We start from the raw sequence: 18938 nt of genomic DNA, 5'->3' as shown, positions 1-18938 counted from the left end.
CACCTCCAGTGGGTGTCATAATAGAAGGCTTGGCCTCCTTAAGGCCTCACATATTTTGATGGCCACTACCAGGATGCTGCTCTGTGTACACAGAAGGGACAAACCCCTTTGCATTTCTGTAGTGCAGTTCTCTATTTCTGTGCTGAAGGGGGAGGAATGCTGTGTTTCCCTTACCCAGCTTCAAATGCTCACTTGAAAGGCAAGCTGCATCGTGTACTTGTGATTCCCCTTCCTTTAAATAAGTCTCCTACTTGTAATTCCCAAAATGGTGCTTTTCATTAGATGTCACTTAGGATTAAGGAACAGCATTTTAATGGATAACAGTCATCTGAACACTCAGTATTAAGTACAGAACACACAGAAGAGGTGCTGCAGCTGGGTTTGTTGTTTTTATAATACATTAAAGATCCTGATGATTACTTCTCTGTTCCTTAGATTATCCACCTGTGCAAACCCTCTACAAGAATGGCTTTTTTGAGTATTTATTTCCTCCCTATTACTGATTTTTCCTATGTAAGACCACTGTCTTAGGCTAATAATAAATCCAACTGAATATAGTGAAAGGTTTAGAAGAATACGTGATTGAGAGGGTTTCTAGACTTAGATGACTACTACTGCCAGATGCCAATTGTATTTGCAACCAAACTGAATTTGTTCAGGGAAAAGGAATTACTGATGTAATTATCAGTTTTTCAAGTATAATTTCCAGTCTGTAGAGGGTAGCAATAATCTCTTATTTCATAAAGAAAGTCATGCAAGACTAGTAATTTTAATTTACAGTACTAAAAGGACCAAAATCTGTGTACACAGATTTGCATATGTGGCATGTATTACTGTAACAGAACATCTTAGTGTAGTCATTCATTTACCTCTCTTAGAGAAGCATTTTCAGGAAAAATAGAATGGAATTGTCCACAGTTACAGGGAGTTTCTGGAAAATCTACGAGAAGTAGATTCATTTTTCTCTATTAACATGGCCACTAACCCTATCCATGCACTTCCAGGGAAGAAGTCATACTAATAGCCCTGAAGGTGAAAAATAGCCTTTAAGGTCACAAATTGATCTTATCTTGTCTCTAAAATGCCATTTGGTTAAAAAACTCTGTAATCTTTAACCTTGTCATTTTTCTTTTTCTGCAAGATCTGGATGATGAGAATACTACCGATTATTGAACTACACAACAATGTGAAATAAAATTTTAACAGAGACATAGAGTGCTGATTAAAAATAAAAGGAAGGACCAGGGTGATGAATACATAAAGTTTACCATATTTTTCTTATAACCTCCAAGCCCTTTAAATTCACAAGCAGAGTGCAGACGTGTACATAATCTGGTGAAGTTCAGTACCTTCCATGTCTATTTCTACAGCTGCCTCCTGGAGCAGAAGCTGTTACTGATCCTCTCACTAGGGGGAACTTGTGTCCAGCATGCCTTACCCACAGGATGCTGCCTCCCGAAAAGCCTTTTGCTCAGTAATACTCTGCATAATGCAGCCATCAAGAAGCTCAGAGGGGCTGCAGGCTTATTGCCATGAGCAGAGCTCTGCTGCTGTCCTGCCAAACCAGCAGCAGCTCAGGTCGCTCATATTTTAGCAACAAGAATCCCTTATTTGCAATGGAAGCAAAGAAGAGACTACTGAATAAGCCTCAGACAGGTTTCACACTTGTCTGCTGCTCACTTAGTTCACCTGTTCATAGTAACCACTGGATTTACTCCAGGCAATATGGTGCTCTGCATAAATTAAGGAAAAATGTAATTCTGTCTCTCTGTTATGGATAGTTAAGACAATTCAAATACATAAAAGATATATCCAAAATTGGTCATCTTTAAACAAAAGATATGCAGCTTTTGTTGACCATACCCGACAAATTGGTGTATTATGACAGAAAATAGTAACTTCTAAATGGCGCCACCCAAAGTTCCTTCACCAGGGTGACACCAAGTGTGGGTTCCTGTGAACCATGAGTACACAATTTCATCATCAGCCCTTTTTTAATACTTTAATTGTCCAACACTATGGTGCTAAATTTGCCTAAAAAAGTTTCACCATCTCTTACCAGTAGTTCACTAATAAAACAGAGCATCCTCCTACATCATGGGACGAAGAAAGCAAAGAACTCCATCCTCTACAACAGCAGCCAGCAGCAACAAAACAGGTTTGAGTGGAAACAGCTGAAAACACAAAGTCCTGTACTGTTTCTTTTGTGAACAAAGAGCTGAAAGCCAACCTGGTGTTACTGGAGGGAACTGATATACCTCCAGTATTCTGCAAATCCATCAGCATTTCCAGGTCTCTCATATTTCATTCTTTATAGGTTCTGATTTCCTGGTTGCTTTTTAAGTATCATTAAAAAAGCAGTGCTCTTGCAGCTCCTTACATGCAATGCCCTGCTGTAAAGACTAATGTTGGACCTTCTATTGAGCAAAACTCAATTGCTTGGTAGTGACTGGCTGTGCTCCTACATTTCACACTGTCTTACGTGATCAAGAGTTCATTGCTGTGCAGCCTTGAGAACAAATTCCCTATCCTGCCTCAGATTCCTCCTTGGAGTGGAAAACAAGATGCTGTCCTGTTCTAAAAATGAAGCTAATGACCCTCTGTGTCCTCACACACTTGCTGCTGTAAGCAAAGGAGGGGCAGTCAGTAAAGATCTTTGTCCATTTTTCTATCAATTCCTATGCAGTAGCCTGCAAATGGAAGAAGAGCAAGCACCATTCATTCTTTCTGTGAAGTCAGGATTACAATTGCAGAACTAAGCAGAAGCATTTAGAAGGGAAAAGAGGTCTTATTTCCCTGTATGCTGTGTTCTAGTAATTTAATTTATTTTCCGATTATCCTGTAACATCTACTTCTTCCTTCCACCCAAATCAGCAAAATCAATGAGCTTCACTGCTTATTAATATTTACACTTGATTTGTAATAACTGTTAAGTAACAAGAAATATAGGATTATTAAAAAACCTGAAACCAGTAAAATGAGCTGGATGTAATGGAAGTGATAATTTTTGTTCAAGACTGTCATTCCAACGAAAACTTGTCTATGTCTCTTTGGAGCAGAAACAGCAAGCTCAGTGCAGTTTGTAAGCACTGCATGATTTGGGCCAATTCACCATTAATTCTTAAAGACTGGCTGGTGCTTCATGGAAAACTTATACTATATATAGAGACATTCTTGCTTATAGATAATTTTTACATTTCTCTTCCTGTTTTTCCTCTCTTACTGCTCAGTGGAGCCAACATGCTGATCCAAGATTCAAGTCAGGGGAGCTGTCTTCTGGCAGCAGGGGGAGAACCTACATGCTTAATGCTTTTCTTACCAAAATTATACTGCCTGTTACTGACTTTTTGGAATAAATGATGTAATTTAACAAATTTATTCTTCATTCTTTCTTAAAAAGCTTTTGAAGCATCTACCCATCATATGTTCATATATAGAACTCAAAAGCAAGGTAAGAGAACACAGCAAAGAATGTAAAAATCAGAGTACTTCAAAGATACACAAATCAAAAAACGATCAGATAAGGAAAGCTGATGTCCATCGGACTGCAAAAATACTGGAGACGTTCAAGACTTCAGCAGAGCAGGAGATAAATTCTGCTAGAGAGAAGCATCTTAATACTTCACAGTAACTTTGATTGTAATGAACACACTCATTTATCTCAGGCAGCTTTTAGAATTTGCCAATGGAGGCCAGAGGGGTCCTCCACTGAACAAATTTAACAAAAAATGGCTTGCAATTATGAATAAATCTAACAAAAAATGGTTTTCACATTAAATCCCTATTTCAAGATACATTCTGCATTAGACAACATATTTTTCTAATTTATTTTGGTTTAGTTTGGAATCAGAGTGAAAAATGGCACTTTGAGCAAGGAGTGCCCAGATGGACAGCTACTGCAGAGAAGCCACTGAAGAACAGCTATTCTAGACTATCCCCCAGCACAATCAGGTCACTGCAAGTATGGCTGGTTTGCCCAGAAAAGAGATGTCCTGTTGTCTTCAAAGACATCAACGATTTGATGTGGCAGCCTGCTGGAACCAGGCAGCAAGAAGGAATACATGATGCCTCTGAGTAAGACATTGCTCCCATATTTTAAAGCTAGGCTTTATTATTTTAAATTGATCTGTAGTGAAATCCAGGGAATTGTCCCTCTGGCTTCCATGTGTGACTGTGCATGCTGACAATCCCACGCTGCTCCAGCTCAAGCAAATGGCCAACTTCCCACTGGCCTTGATGAGGCAGGAGTGCCCCACAGCACCATCTGCTCTAGGGAGAGATGCATGGGACTCTTGCTACAGCCAAGGAGAAGCAGGACAACCTCCCCTCCTGTGATCTGCCTGTGAGGGACGTTCTCTTGCTGGCACCCCAGCACTTGGCTCCCTGGGAGGATGTATAATGCTGCTTGCTTCAGGTTTAACGTCCCAAGCTGACCATTTCAGAGCCTTCCAGATCACCACTGCTGCAGGGACTTCTGCTGACTTTGATTGTGCTTTCTTTCTATCACTGACCAAAACAGTTCTAGTAAATGACTGTCAGATGGATGTGCTGCAGCCAGCAGGTTCCCCCAAGGACAGTCATAAAGCCTAAATATTGCTTGTGTTTAATATATGGTAGCTATGCTGGTTTATTTCCATAATTATTTTACATGTAAGCTTTTGGTAAGAAAATTCTTCCATTGATCAAACACTGTTTGCTTTTAATTTTGTTTCTTTTAACTGGCAATAGGATCATCCAATTCCACTCAAGCAGGGAACCAAAACTGGTTATTTACAACACTAATTATTTCCATCCAAGAGGTTTGACAAAGAAGAGTATTTGAGAGAGCAAATAAGACAAATTTGAGACAAATTGAGAGCAAATTTGACAAGTAAGAGGTAAGAGAGTAAATTAAACATAATCCCACATAATATTAATTTATTTTCAATCACAAGATGAGCTTCCCTGGACAAAAGCCCTTTGGAAAGAAAAGAAAGGTACTTTTAACTGTACTGCTTAATAGCATAGATGTTTTAAATAAATATTCCTTAATGAGAAGTGCTTTTCTTTCAGTATGGATCTCTTGTGCTGTCTATGATGTCTCTTAAGATCGCCCTGCTTAGGCAGAGATTCACAGTTAAACAGAGATACATGTGTCAAAAGGAATGAGGCAGGTTGTTACCAGACAGTGTAGGACAGCAAAGGATATTCAAAACATACTAAAAGTGCTTCTAAAAGTAATTGATTTAGACACTGCAAACAGCAGCATTATTAGGAAGAGTTAATCAAGGGCAAGTTTGTGAAAAGAACTTCCTAAAGCATGTTATGACATACATAAATTGTAGCTTTTCATTCTACCAGTTTAAAGCTGCTTATCAGATTTCTTCTTCCAACTGAAAATCACCTTTAATCTGCATCAGGAGAGGAAGTTTTACTAGAGAGGGATGATTTGGGATGTTTTGATTTTGTTCATTTTCTAAAAAGCTAAAAGCTTGAAATGGAAGTTAAAAATTCCTTCCTGAATATTGTTGGCGCTTACTCTCCTCCTCACCTTCCCCCAAATACACATGGGTTTAAAAATTCATAGTATTCAAGTTAATATTACAATTTTGTTTTCAGGGTTGCTAGGCAACATCAAAAAATAAACGTCCCTGCTCTGAGAGCCCAACACCCTCATTATTCTTCCACTCCTACAGAATTTGTTATACAATTCTTCCAGGGCTAAATCCTGCTCCTGTTTTATCATCATTATTTCATTAACTAAAAAGGAGATGATTTTACCATTCTTGAATATTTTAGCAAGGAAATCAAGTAGTTCCATTTATTGTTTGTGCCTGAGAAACTCTGTGGGTTTTTCCATCTCTTCTCAATTTTTCCCCTTAAATCACCTGTCAAGTGCTTAACAAAAGAAAAAAAACATTTTCATTATTTAATAATCTTAATTATATCTGGGCAGAAGGCAGGGCACATTGTATACAGACCTGCTCACACTGCTTTGGTCCCCTCGGAGTATTTCCTTCCAGAATGTTGGAACAGACATGACTTATGAAAATTACTTCCACACGTAATTACTGGTTAATAACTGTATTTCAAAAGGAACAACTTAGTTATGCCTGTTGGACCACCATCCCTAGTTACTGGTATACATGAAATATATAAAGATACTGCCTTTAGAATCTGCTTTATCACATTATTAATCCTATTCAGTCAGTTACTGACAAAACTATTAGAACATGTAATAAATAAATGCACTTGCACAAAATACTGCATGCCTTTTCCTTCATTCAGTCTCACATCAGACTCACATTCAGTTTCTATTTTTCCAACTGGAAGTGGAAGGAGAGGCACACTGGGATTTGATCTAACATTGCAAGGCTGCAGAGGGAGCAGTTCCCAGGTTCTCAGCCTCTCCAGCCCCATCCCGGCACTACCCACTCCTGCCTGAATTCCCACCAATCTCCAGGTCTTCTTCAACTGAGGCAGTTGCATAAGCACAAAGGCATTTTCTCAATTTCTGAAGTTTTGATGCTTGCCTCTTCCTACCTTCTCCTGCCATGGCTTCTATAGGTGGAGCTATAGGGCTGTCTACATGACACTACATTATTCAAACCTGCTCCCAGAAGCCAGGGATCTGTTTCCAGTTTTATTTCCTTGACTACATATTCGTAGATTATTTGCACAAAGATCACTACATTTTGGCACCAATGTGATTCCTTCAATGGTCTCTTAAGCATCATCTTCATGCTATACCTCATCAGCTCAAATGATGTACAAGGTGGGCAGAGGACTAAGCAATGCATTCATGCCCTTTCATATGTGTAAGCCACAACATTCATTTTGAAAACACACACTGATAAATAAGCACAACCGTCTCCTGTGAGTCTCTCCAGAAGAATCCTGAGAGTGAGAACATACCTGAGTGAGCTACATTGTGAAGCATCAGAGGAAGAGCTTCTTTTTCTTTCAATGCTGAGGTCTGTCTAAAACTCTGAATGGTATCTGCACCTATTATGCAGACACTGCACATGGTAAAAAGCTGTGTTTGGTAGCTGCCATTTCTATGGCAACATACAAATTATGAAATTCTGTGAGAGCAGTCAGTTAAGAACCTGTATTCTTTAGTGTATTTAGTCTTTAAGAATAATTTAAGCTTTCCAGCTGAGATTAAAAAGGAAGTCAAAATCAAATAGATAAATAATTTTTAAACTACAGATGTAGCTTAACCTTGAACTTCTGTGGTTTTCACCTTTGCAAACCAATCTCCATGATACCACTGAATCTGGTCTAGAACCACATGTTCTGGATCTGATTATACTAAGCTCAAACCTTTGTGGGCAAGGAATGTGATTTCCTGAGCACGTTCATTTCTCATGCATAGAAAACCCACTAAAAGTCATGGAGAAGTGTATGAAGTCCCAGGCCATGTGTGCAGCTGCATGCACTCCAAAGGCAGACCATCTCTCCAAGGTCAGAGGCACAAATCACACCAGTGTCAGATCAAGTGACAGGCTGTGAATGTTTCTGCTAAATTATTATTTTCTGTCAGTCACACAGAGTTATGAATGTGGCGGCAGTCAGAAATCAATCAAATTCACAACAAAAAGAAATGTTTTATTTTTAAACTAAAAGACAATATCTTCTTTGGGTGGATTATCACTGCTACCACCTGGGAAACTCAAATCCAAGACTTTTATAAATAAATCATCCTATTTGCAAACAATGCACAGTGAACTAGACTGGTAGATGTACAGTAATCTGCTTACATTTTCTGCCTGGCAGTAGCTGTTGCTCTCTCCCTATAAACACTAAGAACAAAAAACAAACATAAGTTCATCTCTATGAAATTGCAGTCAAGTTTAAGTAGGCACCAATACTGCTTACACATAAGTATATCCTCGTGACTTCTTCTGAGCACAGAAAATATTATCTTGATTTTGCTGAGGAAGGAACCTCTGGAAATTCTGGTTCTACAAAAATCAATACAAATTTTACCACTGACAGCAGAACGTTACCCAGAAAAATAAAGTACCAGACTTTTAAATGCTTTTAGAAATCTATTATGGAATTAATGCAGTCAGAAAGCAGCAACCAAGAAGAGGGGAGTACATAAAGAATTGTTTTTTTATGAAGTCATAAAGAGTTCCCCAAGATACTTTTCTCCATATTCTGCCATGACTTTACATGAACACACAGCTGAAATTTCAGGCACTGGGGAAACAACCTTCTCTGCAAAGAAGCCAGTCATTTAAAGACAACAAGGTCACACCCAAGATGTACAACCAAAAGCTTGGGGAGAAGGAAGAACAGACACATGGTATTCTGAACTTTATTTACATGTAGTGCACAAGAAAGAACATATTTTAAGGAGGATGAACAAAAGGACTAAGGATTAACCCTTCCACTCCAGAGTCCTTTGCCACACAACTGAAAACAGTGTTGAAAATATTTTCCTATTATTGGATGGGAATAATTAACTAGCAGCTGGATCATATTAATAAATCTCATTTTCATATTATGCACACTGGAATATTTGGTAGAATTTTGAAGTCCCTCATACAGCTCCAAATGTGGATCTAGAGGTCTAGCTGCAACACAGTGCTTTCATATCACACAGAATGAAACAGAGGACTTAAAATGGAGAATGCTGGTCTTAACAGTTTTGCTCCCTGAATCCAATGAAAACCAGACACCTTAACATAAAACATAAAGCATTTCAATGGGGGCTGAGGAGAATACAGCTGAGCAAGTGCTGTGTTATTCAGTCCAGCTGGTGGGAACTGGAGATGACATAGGAGGCAGAAAGTTTCATTTCTACTGGGATATGTGGTATTTCTGACTTAAGAGGACAAGGCTAGAAAGAAGTTTTGAACAGAAATTTGGTGTCCAACAACATAGAGATTAATTATACTTCTGTAAATCCTACTGACATCAAGGCAAATATACATGGAAGAAGTCATGATCCCAACCATCTGTTTACAGATAAAGAAGAAATTATTTTTTCAGCCCCCTCAGATTTTGAGAAATCCAACACAGCACTTGTTAGGGAAAAAAACCCCAAACCCCAGAAAACGCCACTGAGCACTCCTGATCATAAAAATGAGAATTCCTGTCTTTTTGTTCAAACCTTTTAAGTGCATACCATGAAATAAAACCACTGTCCCACAGTACTGTGAGACACAAGACGTGGGCATGTCCACAGCATGCAGTGATTAAGTTGCATTTCAGCATGTAATATCTCTGTAACATCAATGCATCTGTGTTTATTACTGCCAGCACTCAGAAATGCTGCAGGAAATGGTGGTGGACCAACACAAGAACAAGGTTACATGTATTCACTTATCCTTAAAACACCTCCAGGGCATTGAACTGATCTTCACTTTATTAACTATTCACAATGGTATTATTGCTTTAATTTGCTTGCTGTGCACACAAGGCAGTAGGTTTGTTTCATAATGAAAAATCTCATTTGGAACAGTATGAAATAGATGCAGCAGATTGTCTTGTTTTGATGTCAGCCTGTTTTTTCTGGCTGCTTGTTTCATCAGTGTCAGTGGAGCCACTCTCAGCCTTAAGCAGACTATGCTGCTTCTTGTGCTTCTCTCCCAAGGATAGAAAGCATGGCTATGAAAATACAGATTGTTTATGGTAAACATCCTAAAAAGCCATTAGTTATTTCTGGCTACCGTAAGATGCCTCGTTTTTGTGGAAACTACGAAAATCTCTGCACTTCCAGTCAGATGCCTCTGGGTTCATATTAGTTCATCATGAGCTCAGCAAAAATGTATGAGATGCTAAGGATTAAAATATATCTGTAGTATTTCTGTCACTTCTCTATGTCCTCTAAAAGTGAGAAGTACTTCTGCTTTTTAGAGCAGAAATTGTATTCCATTCAGTAATGATGACAACCTCATGGACCCTAAACAAATGCAATGGCTTGCACGAACAAGTGCCTGCTGCACTGCTAATCCACGAGAGAGAAGTGCTGTATGAGCCTGGTAAGACAGTCACAGTTTTCTGTCTGTGGCATTTACTCACTGTTCAGATAAAAGCATGAACATTTATGCCAATGGAAATTTACTAAGGAGAGACCAGAACATAACCAGCACTGAAGAAAAACAGCCATGAAATGAAAGACAAAATCAGAATAATAAAGCTGGAGGTCCTGTCCTGACAAGGCACAGATCTGGCAGTGCAAATGGGTTACAACAACTTATCTGCCAGCTAAGGATTCCTCCAGTATGGAGCCATCCCAATCGTTATCCATCCATCTCCCTTCACAGTCCAAGCAACACAGGGATGTGGAATGACAGGATGCCACCATGTTCATGATACATATGGTTAGTTTGACAGAGCTAGGGTGTTAAAGTAGCTTGCACAAGACAGTGTGGCTGCTCTTGGGATATGACCAAAATTCTAGTAGAACTGGCATGCTGCAGTCAGGGCTTAAAATGCATCTTTGTTCAACACCTTTGGTTGCACAGAAGGTTGTTTACTTCAGCTGAAGTGTGAGCTGGATCCTGAGCATATCATCTTCAATACCTTGCTCTCCACAGCTTTGTGAAGCTAAGTGGCCTGACAAAGATGCATTCTGTTTAGCAGTCCTCATGCCTTCTCCTCCCAATAACACATGTGCTCCAGTAGTTTGTCATGAATCAAGCAAGGCTGGACTCGTCTCAAGATTGGAAGCCTCAAGCCTGCAACACGAATTAACTGCTTATATTGCTCTATACTAATATATATACTGCACACAACAGGGTAACTAGCTCTTTACATACAAAATTAAAAACTGTATTCCATACTAAAAGAGCACCTTTGTGGCCTCACTACAGGGGCATGGAAATTTGGCCATAAGTGAGAAAGCTACATAATCACAATCAGAACCATTTACTTGCAATGAGTAACTAGCAATGAGGCAGGCTGCAGCTCTAGCACAGCTGACAGGAAGTACTGGAGAAGGACTGCTTCTTATAGGGAAAGTAAACTCATTCTTCCGTTTTGTTTTGTTTTTGTTTTTTCTTTTTTTTTTTTTAACAAGGGAAAACAAAATAGTTTCCATAAGAATTGTTCAGTTTCAGGAAGAAAGTAGTGAAATTTATTGCCAGTGTTATTATATTGTATTCAAATTTACTCTTCACTAAATTGTACTGCTTTACCCTCTAATACAGGCCACTTCTCACAGAAGATTCATAGACATGCTTTTTGAAAATACATCCTTTTTTTTCAGCAAACCAAGGTAGGTAATAATCAAAAACATTTTTTCCCCCTTCACCTCTCTCTTCCTCCCTTCCTCCAACATGCTGTTTTCATGCCTGTTCCTCTACTTGTAAGTGTGATCATCAGCTGGCTCAAACCATTTGTTTGCAGGACAAACCCCCACTGATTGTCTATACAGACCCATATTTCTGGCTCCTTTTTGTCTCAGCATCTACCTTTCTCACCTTCCATTCTCCTTTTTATTAACAACCATGTGGCACATACTTCAGAAGGCACAGTACAATAACTGAAGAGGGATCACCAAGACAAGACTTAGGCACTCCTTTGCCCTTTAAAATCTGAAGCTGTAAGGAAGGCCAGTACAGTGTACCAGCTAGACAAAAAAATGAAGAAAATAAATCTTAAAAAGAGCCTAAAACATGTATTTCTGGGAAAACTCCTCTTCACAGTGGCAAACACTATTCAGTAATACAAAAATTTGAGTGCATTGTACAAATTATATTAATTAATCATTCTGTCCTTTCAAAATATTTCATTAGTTTTTCTTCTCAAAAATTCATTTAAATAATTTAATGTATTTTCCTGACAGTATTAGAAAATCTCAAAGTGATTTAAAAAGAAATCAGTACTATATTTCCTATCTGGCAGGCAGGAAACAGAGCCTGAGCCAAGAGGAGGACCCAAGGTCAGATAGCTGGCTGCTGGCAAAGATAAGGCACGTTTCCATTTCTACACACTTCCAATTCAATGCTGTAGTGAATACATCTCTCCTCAGTCTCTGGGTAAAATGAAGTTCTCTCAAGTTTTTAAATAAAATATTTAATAATTGAAAAATGGTACATTTACAAAAACCTTTGGTTAAAACTGGCACACAATGCTAACTATATTTGCATATATACCATATATTACTTGATAAGTAAAACTCAATTGTCTCTTCTTTTAGATAGAAAACAAAAGCCATCTAGGAAGCCACAACGAGAAGTTACCTACCAAATTTTTGGTCAAACCTCCATGCTGGAACGTGTGCATTGTGTTTCAAGTTGCTGTTTGCTGGTAGAGGCACTGTTACATAGATGGGGCCATTCACGGGGACGGGGGTCCCGTCGCTGCTGAGCAGGTGGACGCTGACGGCAGTGACTGGGGTGAGGTCATACCTGGTGCTGTTTCCTGATGGGAGAGTGAATGAACACCTTGAGTACAGAATGCACAGAATTTAAGGGACACCTGTGTGGTTCCACACTGCAGTACTGCATCAGTGCAATTCTCAAGGGATGGGAGCAGCAATTTCCTCCCTGCCTTACAGAAGAACTTTATATCAACCAACCAGCCAGCCAACCAATAACCCTCCCCCTTCCAAAAAGACCAAACTCAAGCCACAAAATTGAAGGAAGATGTATATGGTCTATTTTTCACCTAATTTTGGAAAAATGTGAAGACAAAAAAACTACAGTGTAAAAATCTCCTGCACGTATTTTTTCATGTTAATTCATCTTAAATAAATCTGTATGAGTAACACAGTTTCATGGAAAAAAAATATTTTACAAGTCTTTATTGTAACTGCAAATGCCCATATTGTTAACTAACAAACACCAAAATAACCACTGGCACTTCACAAATGATCAGTCACATGTTTAAGAATGCTAAGTTGCATTTCCTTTGGCCTTTCACTGAAAAGAATCATACTAAATGGATTATTAGCATATACTCCTTATGTTTAAACTGGATGCAAATGAATGTTACTTCATGACAACATATTTCTAAAAAGCATTGTAACCCTTCAATGATTTAACCAAACGAACCAATGACAGGGATAAATATCACAGGTATATGTACACACAGGCGAAAAAAATCCACTTGAGTTTAAAAACCAAGATGTGGAGCTCAAAGCAATGGCAGGTTCAAATTGGAAGAGATGGAGTTCCAGTTTTGCAAGGGGCTGGAGCCCCACAGGCCCGTGCAGCTGCCAAGAGCACCATCCCTGCTGCCTGTGCCGTGCTGGCTCCAGGGCTCCCAGCCGCTCCTCCTGCCGGCGGTGAGCGAGGGGTGCCCGGCTGGCAGGGATGGGTAAGCCTGGAGCCTTAGGCTGCACACTGCCTGTGAGGGCATCTTCAACCCAGCTGGGCTGGCACGGGGCCTTTGGTATCCTCAGGTATCCCGACGACAGTGCTCAACAGGATGAGTACATTTCAGGGAATGGTGGCAGAGCACTGAGACCTTTATGATTTCTCATAACTCTGGTTAAAGCCCTAGGAATAGCCTTTATTAAATCTGGGGTCTCTGAGTAACAGCTCACCAAATAAAGACATCACCAGGAAAGGGGTTGGGAAGTGGTAAAGCGAAGGAGAAAAAAAGGTGACAAAAAACTTTGCCGAATTTTAAATTCCTTGGCTTTTGTAAGACTGCCAAACTGAAGGAATGGAAAATAACCAGAAGTAATGTTGCACGTGGCTCATTTATGAAAGCATCTAGTCTGATGCACACTTTGCCCAGATTTCCAGGTGGGTATCACTGTTACACAGCTGATGTGCAAGGGACACACATGCTGCCTTCACTGACTGTGAATGGAGGGGCAGATGCTGACCTTACAGAGGGATTAAAGTATTGAGAAAACAGGTACTGTGAAGGTGGCCATGTAGGAGAGACACAGACCTAACAGATTTAAAACAGACAAGTAAGCTTTGAAAATTCAGCTGGGGTGTAGGGGAAGGTTGCCAGCCTACCCATGCATCTGTAAATATAGGCTCCAATGATAACCATTATTGTCACCTTAACACTTCAGAAGACAAAACAGCGAAACAGAGGAAGGAACTGGTGAGGGAAAAGTTGTTTATTCCTGATCATTCACTACACTGCCTCTGCCATGCACCTGTAACTTCTGTCAGATTGATGCTTGAACCCTGGACTTAGGCCACTACGGTTCTCAGGCTGGTATCAGAGAAATCCCTCTTGCCAAGTACTGTGTCCTGATGACATTCTTGTATATACAAATTCCAAACAAAAAATTGTGTAACTTCAGATTTTAGATTCATATAAAGGATTAAACAGTGTTTTATATTTTGTATCTTTTTAGATATTGAAAGTGTTGAATTTTTCTTTTATTACTGTCTTGATATAGTATATATCTGTAAAAATTAGTTTTCAGTCCCAGAAAAAGCATTCGGATGGTGAAACACAATTTTTAATTAAGATGCACTAATACTTTGCTCAGCACTGGACTGAATAATTTATATTAGAAGATGAAAAACATCCTGAAATCCACTGACCTCTAGCAAGAAGAAATAATTTTCCAACTTGCCACCTTGTATAGTATAATAATGCTCATTAAAAAGATAAAATGTTTCTCATTTTTGTTGTGAAGGCAAATTAAAATCAGTGCCTACGAAACTCTTGTATGCTGTAAAACTGATAAGCACACACACAGATTAAAAGGGAATGGACTTCGATAAATGTCAGCTTTCATTTATTTCTTGTCATTTTTGACATCTGGTGACCTGTAAAGAGCTTTAAAAATAATCAGATAAAATTCACTGTCAGTTCAGACATGATGCTTTATAAAGAAACAAGCAGCCACAAAATGCAAGTGGAATAATGGTTATCAGCCAGCTTGGTCCACTGAGGCCGATGATAGAAAGTTTTATTTAGTTGGGTTAAAAGGACAAGATTTTGTGAAACCATCCTCCTGGTCTCTAACTGGTGATTAATATGAACAATAAATTAACACTTTGCAGGCTTTGCAGTGAAATTCACTGCAGAATTTGCAGTGAAATTCTTCAAATTTTTATGTTTATAACATGCTGATTCATGCAATTAATTTTCACTGTTCTGTATTACTAATTACCCAATTGGGATTTTATGAAAAATGCTGAACTCACAGAGAATAGGTTTTAGCTAAAATTACTACAAAAGCCATTCTGGACAAATACTCCCTAAATGGAGGGACCTTGTCAAAATGCTACAGACATGTAAATAAACTGTAGAAGAACAGAGAAGTAATTGTGGGGGAAGGAGAGGAGGAAGAGAGGGAAGAGACAGTGTTCTGCAGAATTCCAAAATTTCCCATGCACATCAATGCTAAGATTTTTTAGAATTTTAAAATTATTTTTAAAATATTTTAAATATTTTTAAATATTTTAAATATTCTTTTTCTCTTGATAACAAAAGTATTAAAAAATCTCCAGCAGATGCTGACCTCATTTTTTGTGCTTTCAAAAGTTTTCCAGGCTAAGCCTTCACCAAGTCACTTGTAGATATAGAAAAAGATGTTAATCCCACTTCAGGATTTTAAAGTTACATGCTTCCTCATCAGGAGAGTCTTCTACTACAGACAGAGGACATTTCACTTCTACTATACTGCATAATAAAATACATTACATTTACAGTCTGTGTTACACCATACTGAATACCCCAGTATTTGGAAGACAAGGCTCTTCTCAGTCTCTTAAACACCGTTTCTTTGCCAGTCATTTTGGTCTTTTATAACACAGTTTTGCCTGAAAACTGAAAGTCAAATCCAGGGTCCCTGTGCTCAAGCAGAGAGGTTTCTGTCACGCAAGAATACAGAAGACTGAAAAACCTAAGACTGCAATTATTGTTTTATAGGGGGCTAGGAGGTAAAACAGGAGAAAGACAATACCCTGGTTGTGCAGTTCCCATGAGATGGGATCATCTGAAGCCTTGGCAAGACCTGTGATCACTAAATAAATGCAAGAATGGGAAACTGGGTTGCTGAGTACTTAGGAAAGATTTAGGAAAGAGGAATCCCACACACATTGCCAGCAGTTTGTTCAGTTGGTTTGCAGATAAAAGAAGATGAGAAAGTAGACAAATGAGGGAGATCAAATGCATTCCTTCATTTTAAAAAAGCTAAAGAGGTTTTGATCATGTCTGAGTATGAAAAGTCAGAGAAAACTGAAGGTTGAAGATGAGAATAGGGAAATGACAGGGAGGTAGAATGAGATAGGATAAGATGTGCTCACTGGAGCAGACAGAAGGAGTGGAGTAAGGTTGCAGACACATTTCTTGTTGTAATAGAAAAGGAGATGTGCAGATTTGTACAAAGGGAAGAAGGGGGAAGCTAGCAAGCTACCATTTACACACATGACCTAGCATTCAAAGTCACTTAGATCAACACATCACAAGTAAATGCATCCTGAGAAACAGCAGGGAGAGACCTCAAGGGGATATTCAGGCTGCTTCAAAGCAGGCTCAGCTATGCCTCTGCCATCCTCACAGGTTACTGTCTCACTCTGTTCAACACCCTCAAAAAAGTAATTCTACAGCTTACACTATTCCCACCATAGCAAGGTTTTCCTAATCACTAGTCTGAATCTCTCTTGCTACACTGCATGGCCACTGATAACTTTAACTCATTACAGGCACAGAAAACAAATTACTCTCCTTTTCACACCAGCCTTTTAAGAATTTGAAGGCTTCTGCTCTTTATTCTGCTATTCTTCTCTTACCTATGAAACACCAATTATTTGACTCAAGACTGAATGAAAACTGGAAAAAGACTAGCAGGCAGCCGCAGTCATAAAAATGTATTACAACTTTGAATTTAACAGTGGTTGTTTCTACTATGAATATTCATTGTTTTCTCTTTGGTGCTAGACAAATTTGCACATTTTGGCTACATTCAAAAGTATCCACAAAGCCATTGAAACAACACAGTATTAAAATCTTGATATGTAGGCATTTTATTTATTTTTAGAAAAAAATATTAAGAATTTTATGGCATCCTCAGGTTAAATTCTCTCTTGCTCCTTCACATTGATTTCCATCTTTTATGTGCACAGGCAGTGCATTTGGACACTCAGCTCTGAACTAGAAGTGTGACCAACTTGTCTGATCTCCCAAAGCCAAGAGTTTTCATCTTTGCTATTCAGTGGCCTCATTTAAGGGATGGGAGACCTTACCCTCTTGTTCACTGGAACAGCATATTGGTAGGGCAGTGGAAAATGTCATGTCACCCATATTTGAAAGAATGTTTGCTGGAATGGGGAATGGAAAAAATTATAGGATCAAAAGTCAAGCCCTAGACCAATATGAAATCAGAACAAAACCAAGGTAGTGGGTTACCTGTTCCATTTCCATCTAATCCCTGCAAATAAGGGAAACTGTCCACTTCCCAGGGTGAACTGGCCGCAGTCAGATATGCTGTCAAATCACTGTAGCTAGTGTTCTCTGGCAACTTCACAGATCTTCTCTGAAAGTGAACTTGTGGCTGAGTCCGTGCACCTAAAAATATTAAAAGTGACTTTATATCCAAGGTGGGCAGAATATTTAGGTGTTCATATTCATGGAAGCAATCTTACATTTTTTTCATTATAAATTGCAGCAGCTTGAGAAGGACAGAGACATCAGAAAGCTATTATGAAAGACAGTAATTTTTTTACATTTTACATTTATTTTGCAGTTTCCATTATTTCTCTCCAGAGCAAAATTGTGGAGGCACCTACTGTCTGAAGCTTTACTGGCTATGTTGCTTCTCCTCTACTTCTATTGCATGCCTCGTTTAATTAGTAGAACTGAAACTAAAGCTAAGTTCAGAGGTAGGGTATGCAAAAGCATACCATGAACTGGAAAGCATCCAGTTCACCATATTCGTTCAAATTTTGTTTTCCCTGAAACAGCAAGATAAATGCAGTTTATCATTTTCAAAATTTTCTAAGAGATATTTTCTATTTTCTAAGAGATAGTTCTACCTATATTCTCAATTAAGTCACGTAACTTCTGTAAAGCTTTGGCCATGAAAACTCTAGAACTGAGACTGATCACTACTGGAATCACTAGACTAAAAGATTAAATGACAAACCTTGGGTGAAAAGATTTTCCATATTTCCCCATGCAAAGAACACATCTAAATAGAAACAGATTATTTGGCACGTAAGATTTCTCTCATTTTCTTTGTCTTGTACAGTGTTAGGGCTTCTTTCAAGCTCACTAGGTGTTAATTGAAGGGCCTTTGCTGCAACGTGATTTAAGACTGTTTCATGTACTATAGCATTTCATGTCTCATTTAAATCCCAGCTTATAAAGTCAATAGTCTTTTTCAAAGGATACTCACCATTAATACTGTTTAGCAACACACAGCAAGACTCCATCTGCAAGTTTGTGTGCACAACATGCAAATTAATTTTTAAATCAAAACCTATTGTATTCTCCAGAGCTCATTTTGAATACACACAGTACACTTCCCACAAAGCACAAAATCAAGAGGCAAGCAGTTTTCTTCTTAATTCACATTGGACTATGTGATTCAAAGATGTCAACTTGAAACAATTTTGCATTTTTTTCCCCCTTTAGTCTCTGGCAGCACTTTTAGGTTACATGAAGCTTCACTGTGAGAAAGAATAACGAGCTTGACTTCCTCCTAAGCTTTGTAACTACCACTGTCATTAACCTAGAGACTGGAATCTTTCTTGCATAATTTTCCAGCAAGAGTTCTAGCTGTGAGAAAACAAAACTTAACAGAACAAAATGTTGTATTGGCTAAGAAAAATGCCTGTGTACAGGAGTAAGCAGCCCCAAAGAGCTGACCATTTTTTTGCTGTCATTTCTTTGGTAATTCTGCAAGAAAAAACTATGAAATTGCTTTTATTTCTTAATTTCTTGAAAATTTTAGTGTTTACAGCAGGCTCTCAATACTGGCAGTATCCTTAAGTGTTAAAAATCGTCATTAAACACCTGTGAGGCATGGTAAGAAATCTCCCTTATCTGATTTCTAAGCATAAATGGAAAACTAT

General features: G+C 38.6%; 1 protein-coding gene and 1 long non-coding RNA gene across 3 annotated transcripts in view; one reads left to right on the top strand and one right to left on the bottom strand.

Annotated features, from left to right (window-relative positions):
- Positions 1-12711, top strand: part of LOC146768143 (uncharacterized) — a 38346-nt gene extending 25635 nt beyond the window's left edge. For both annotated transcript variants that reach the window (XR_014951142.1, XR_014951141.1), the window contains exon 2: positions 11145-12711. This is a non-coding gene — a long non-coding RNA (uncharacterized LOC146768143). The remainder of the gene's footprint in view (positions 1-11144) is intronic.
- FAM171A1 (family with sequence similarity 171 member A1) overlaps positions 1-18938 on the bottom strand; it is an 86449-nt gene that overhangs the window by 8079 nt on the left and 59432 nt on the right. Inside the window, exons 4-5 of the mRNA XM_021551668.4 lie at positions 17272-17430; positions 12184-12360 (exon numbers count right to left, since the gene is read on the bottom strand). Of these exons, the coding sequence (XP_021407343.3) occupies positions 12184-12360; positions 17272-17430 (336 nt within the window). The remainder of the gene's footprint in view (positions 1-12183; positions 12361-17271; positions 17431-18938) is intronic.

This window comes from Lonchura striata, chromosome 2 (assembly GCF_050655825.1).
Source record: "Lonchura striata isolate lonStrDom1 chromosome 2, ASM5065582v1, whole genome shotgun sequence".
Taxonomy (NCBI): domain Eukaryota; kingdom Metazoa; phylum Chordata; class Aves; order Passeriformes; family Estrildidae; genus Lonchura; species Lonchura striata.
This window is presented reverse-complemented; position numbering and strand designations above follow the sequence as displayed.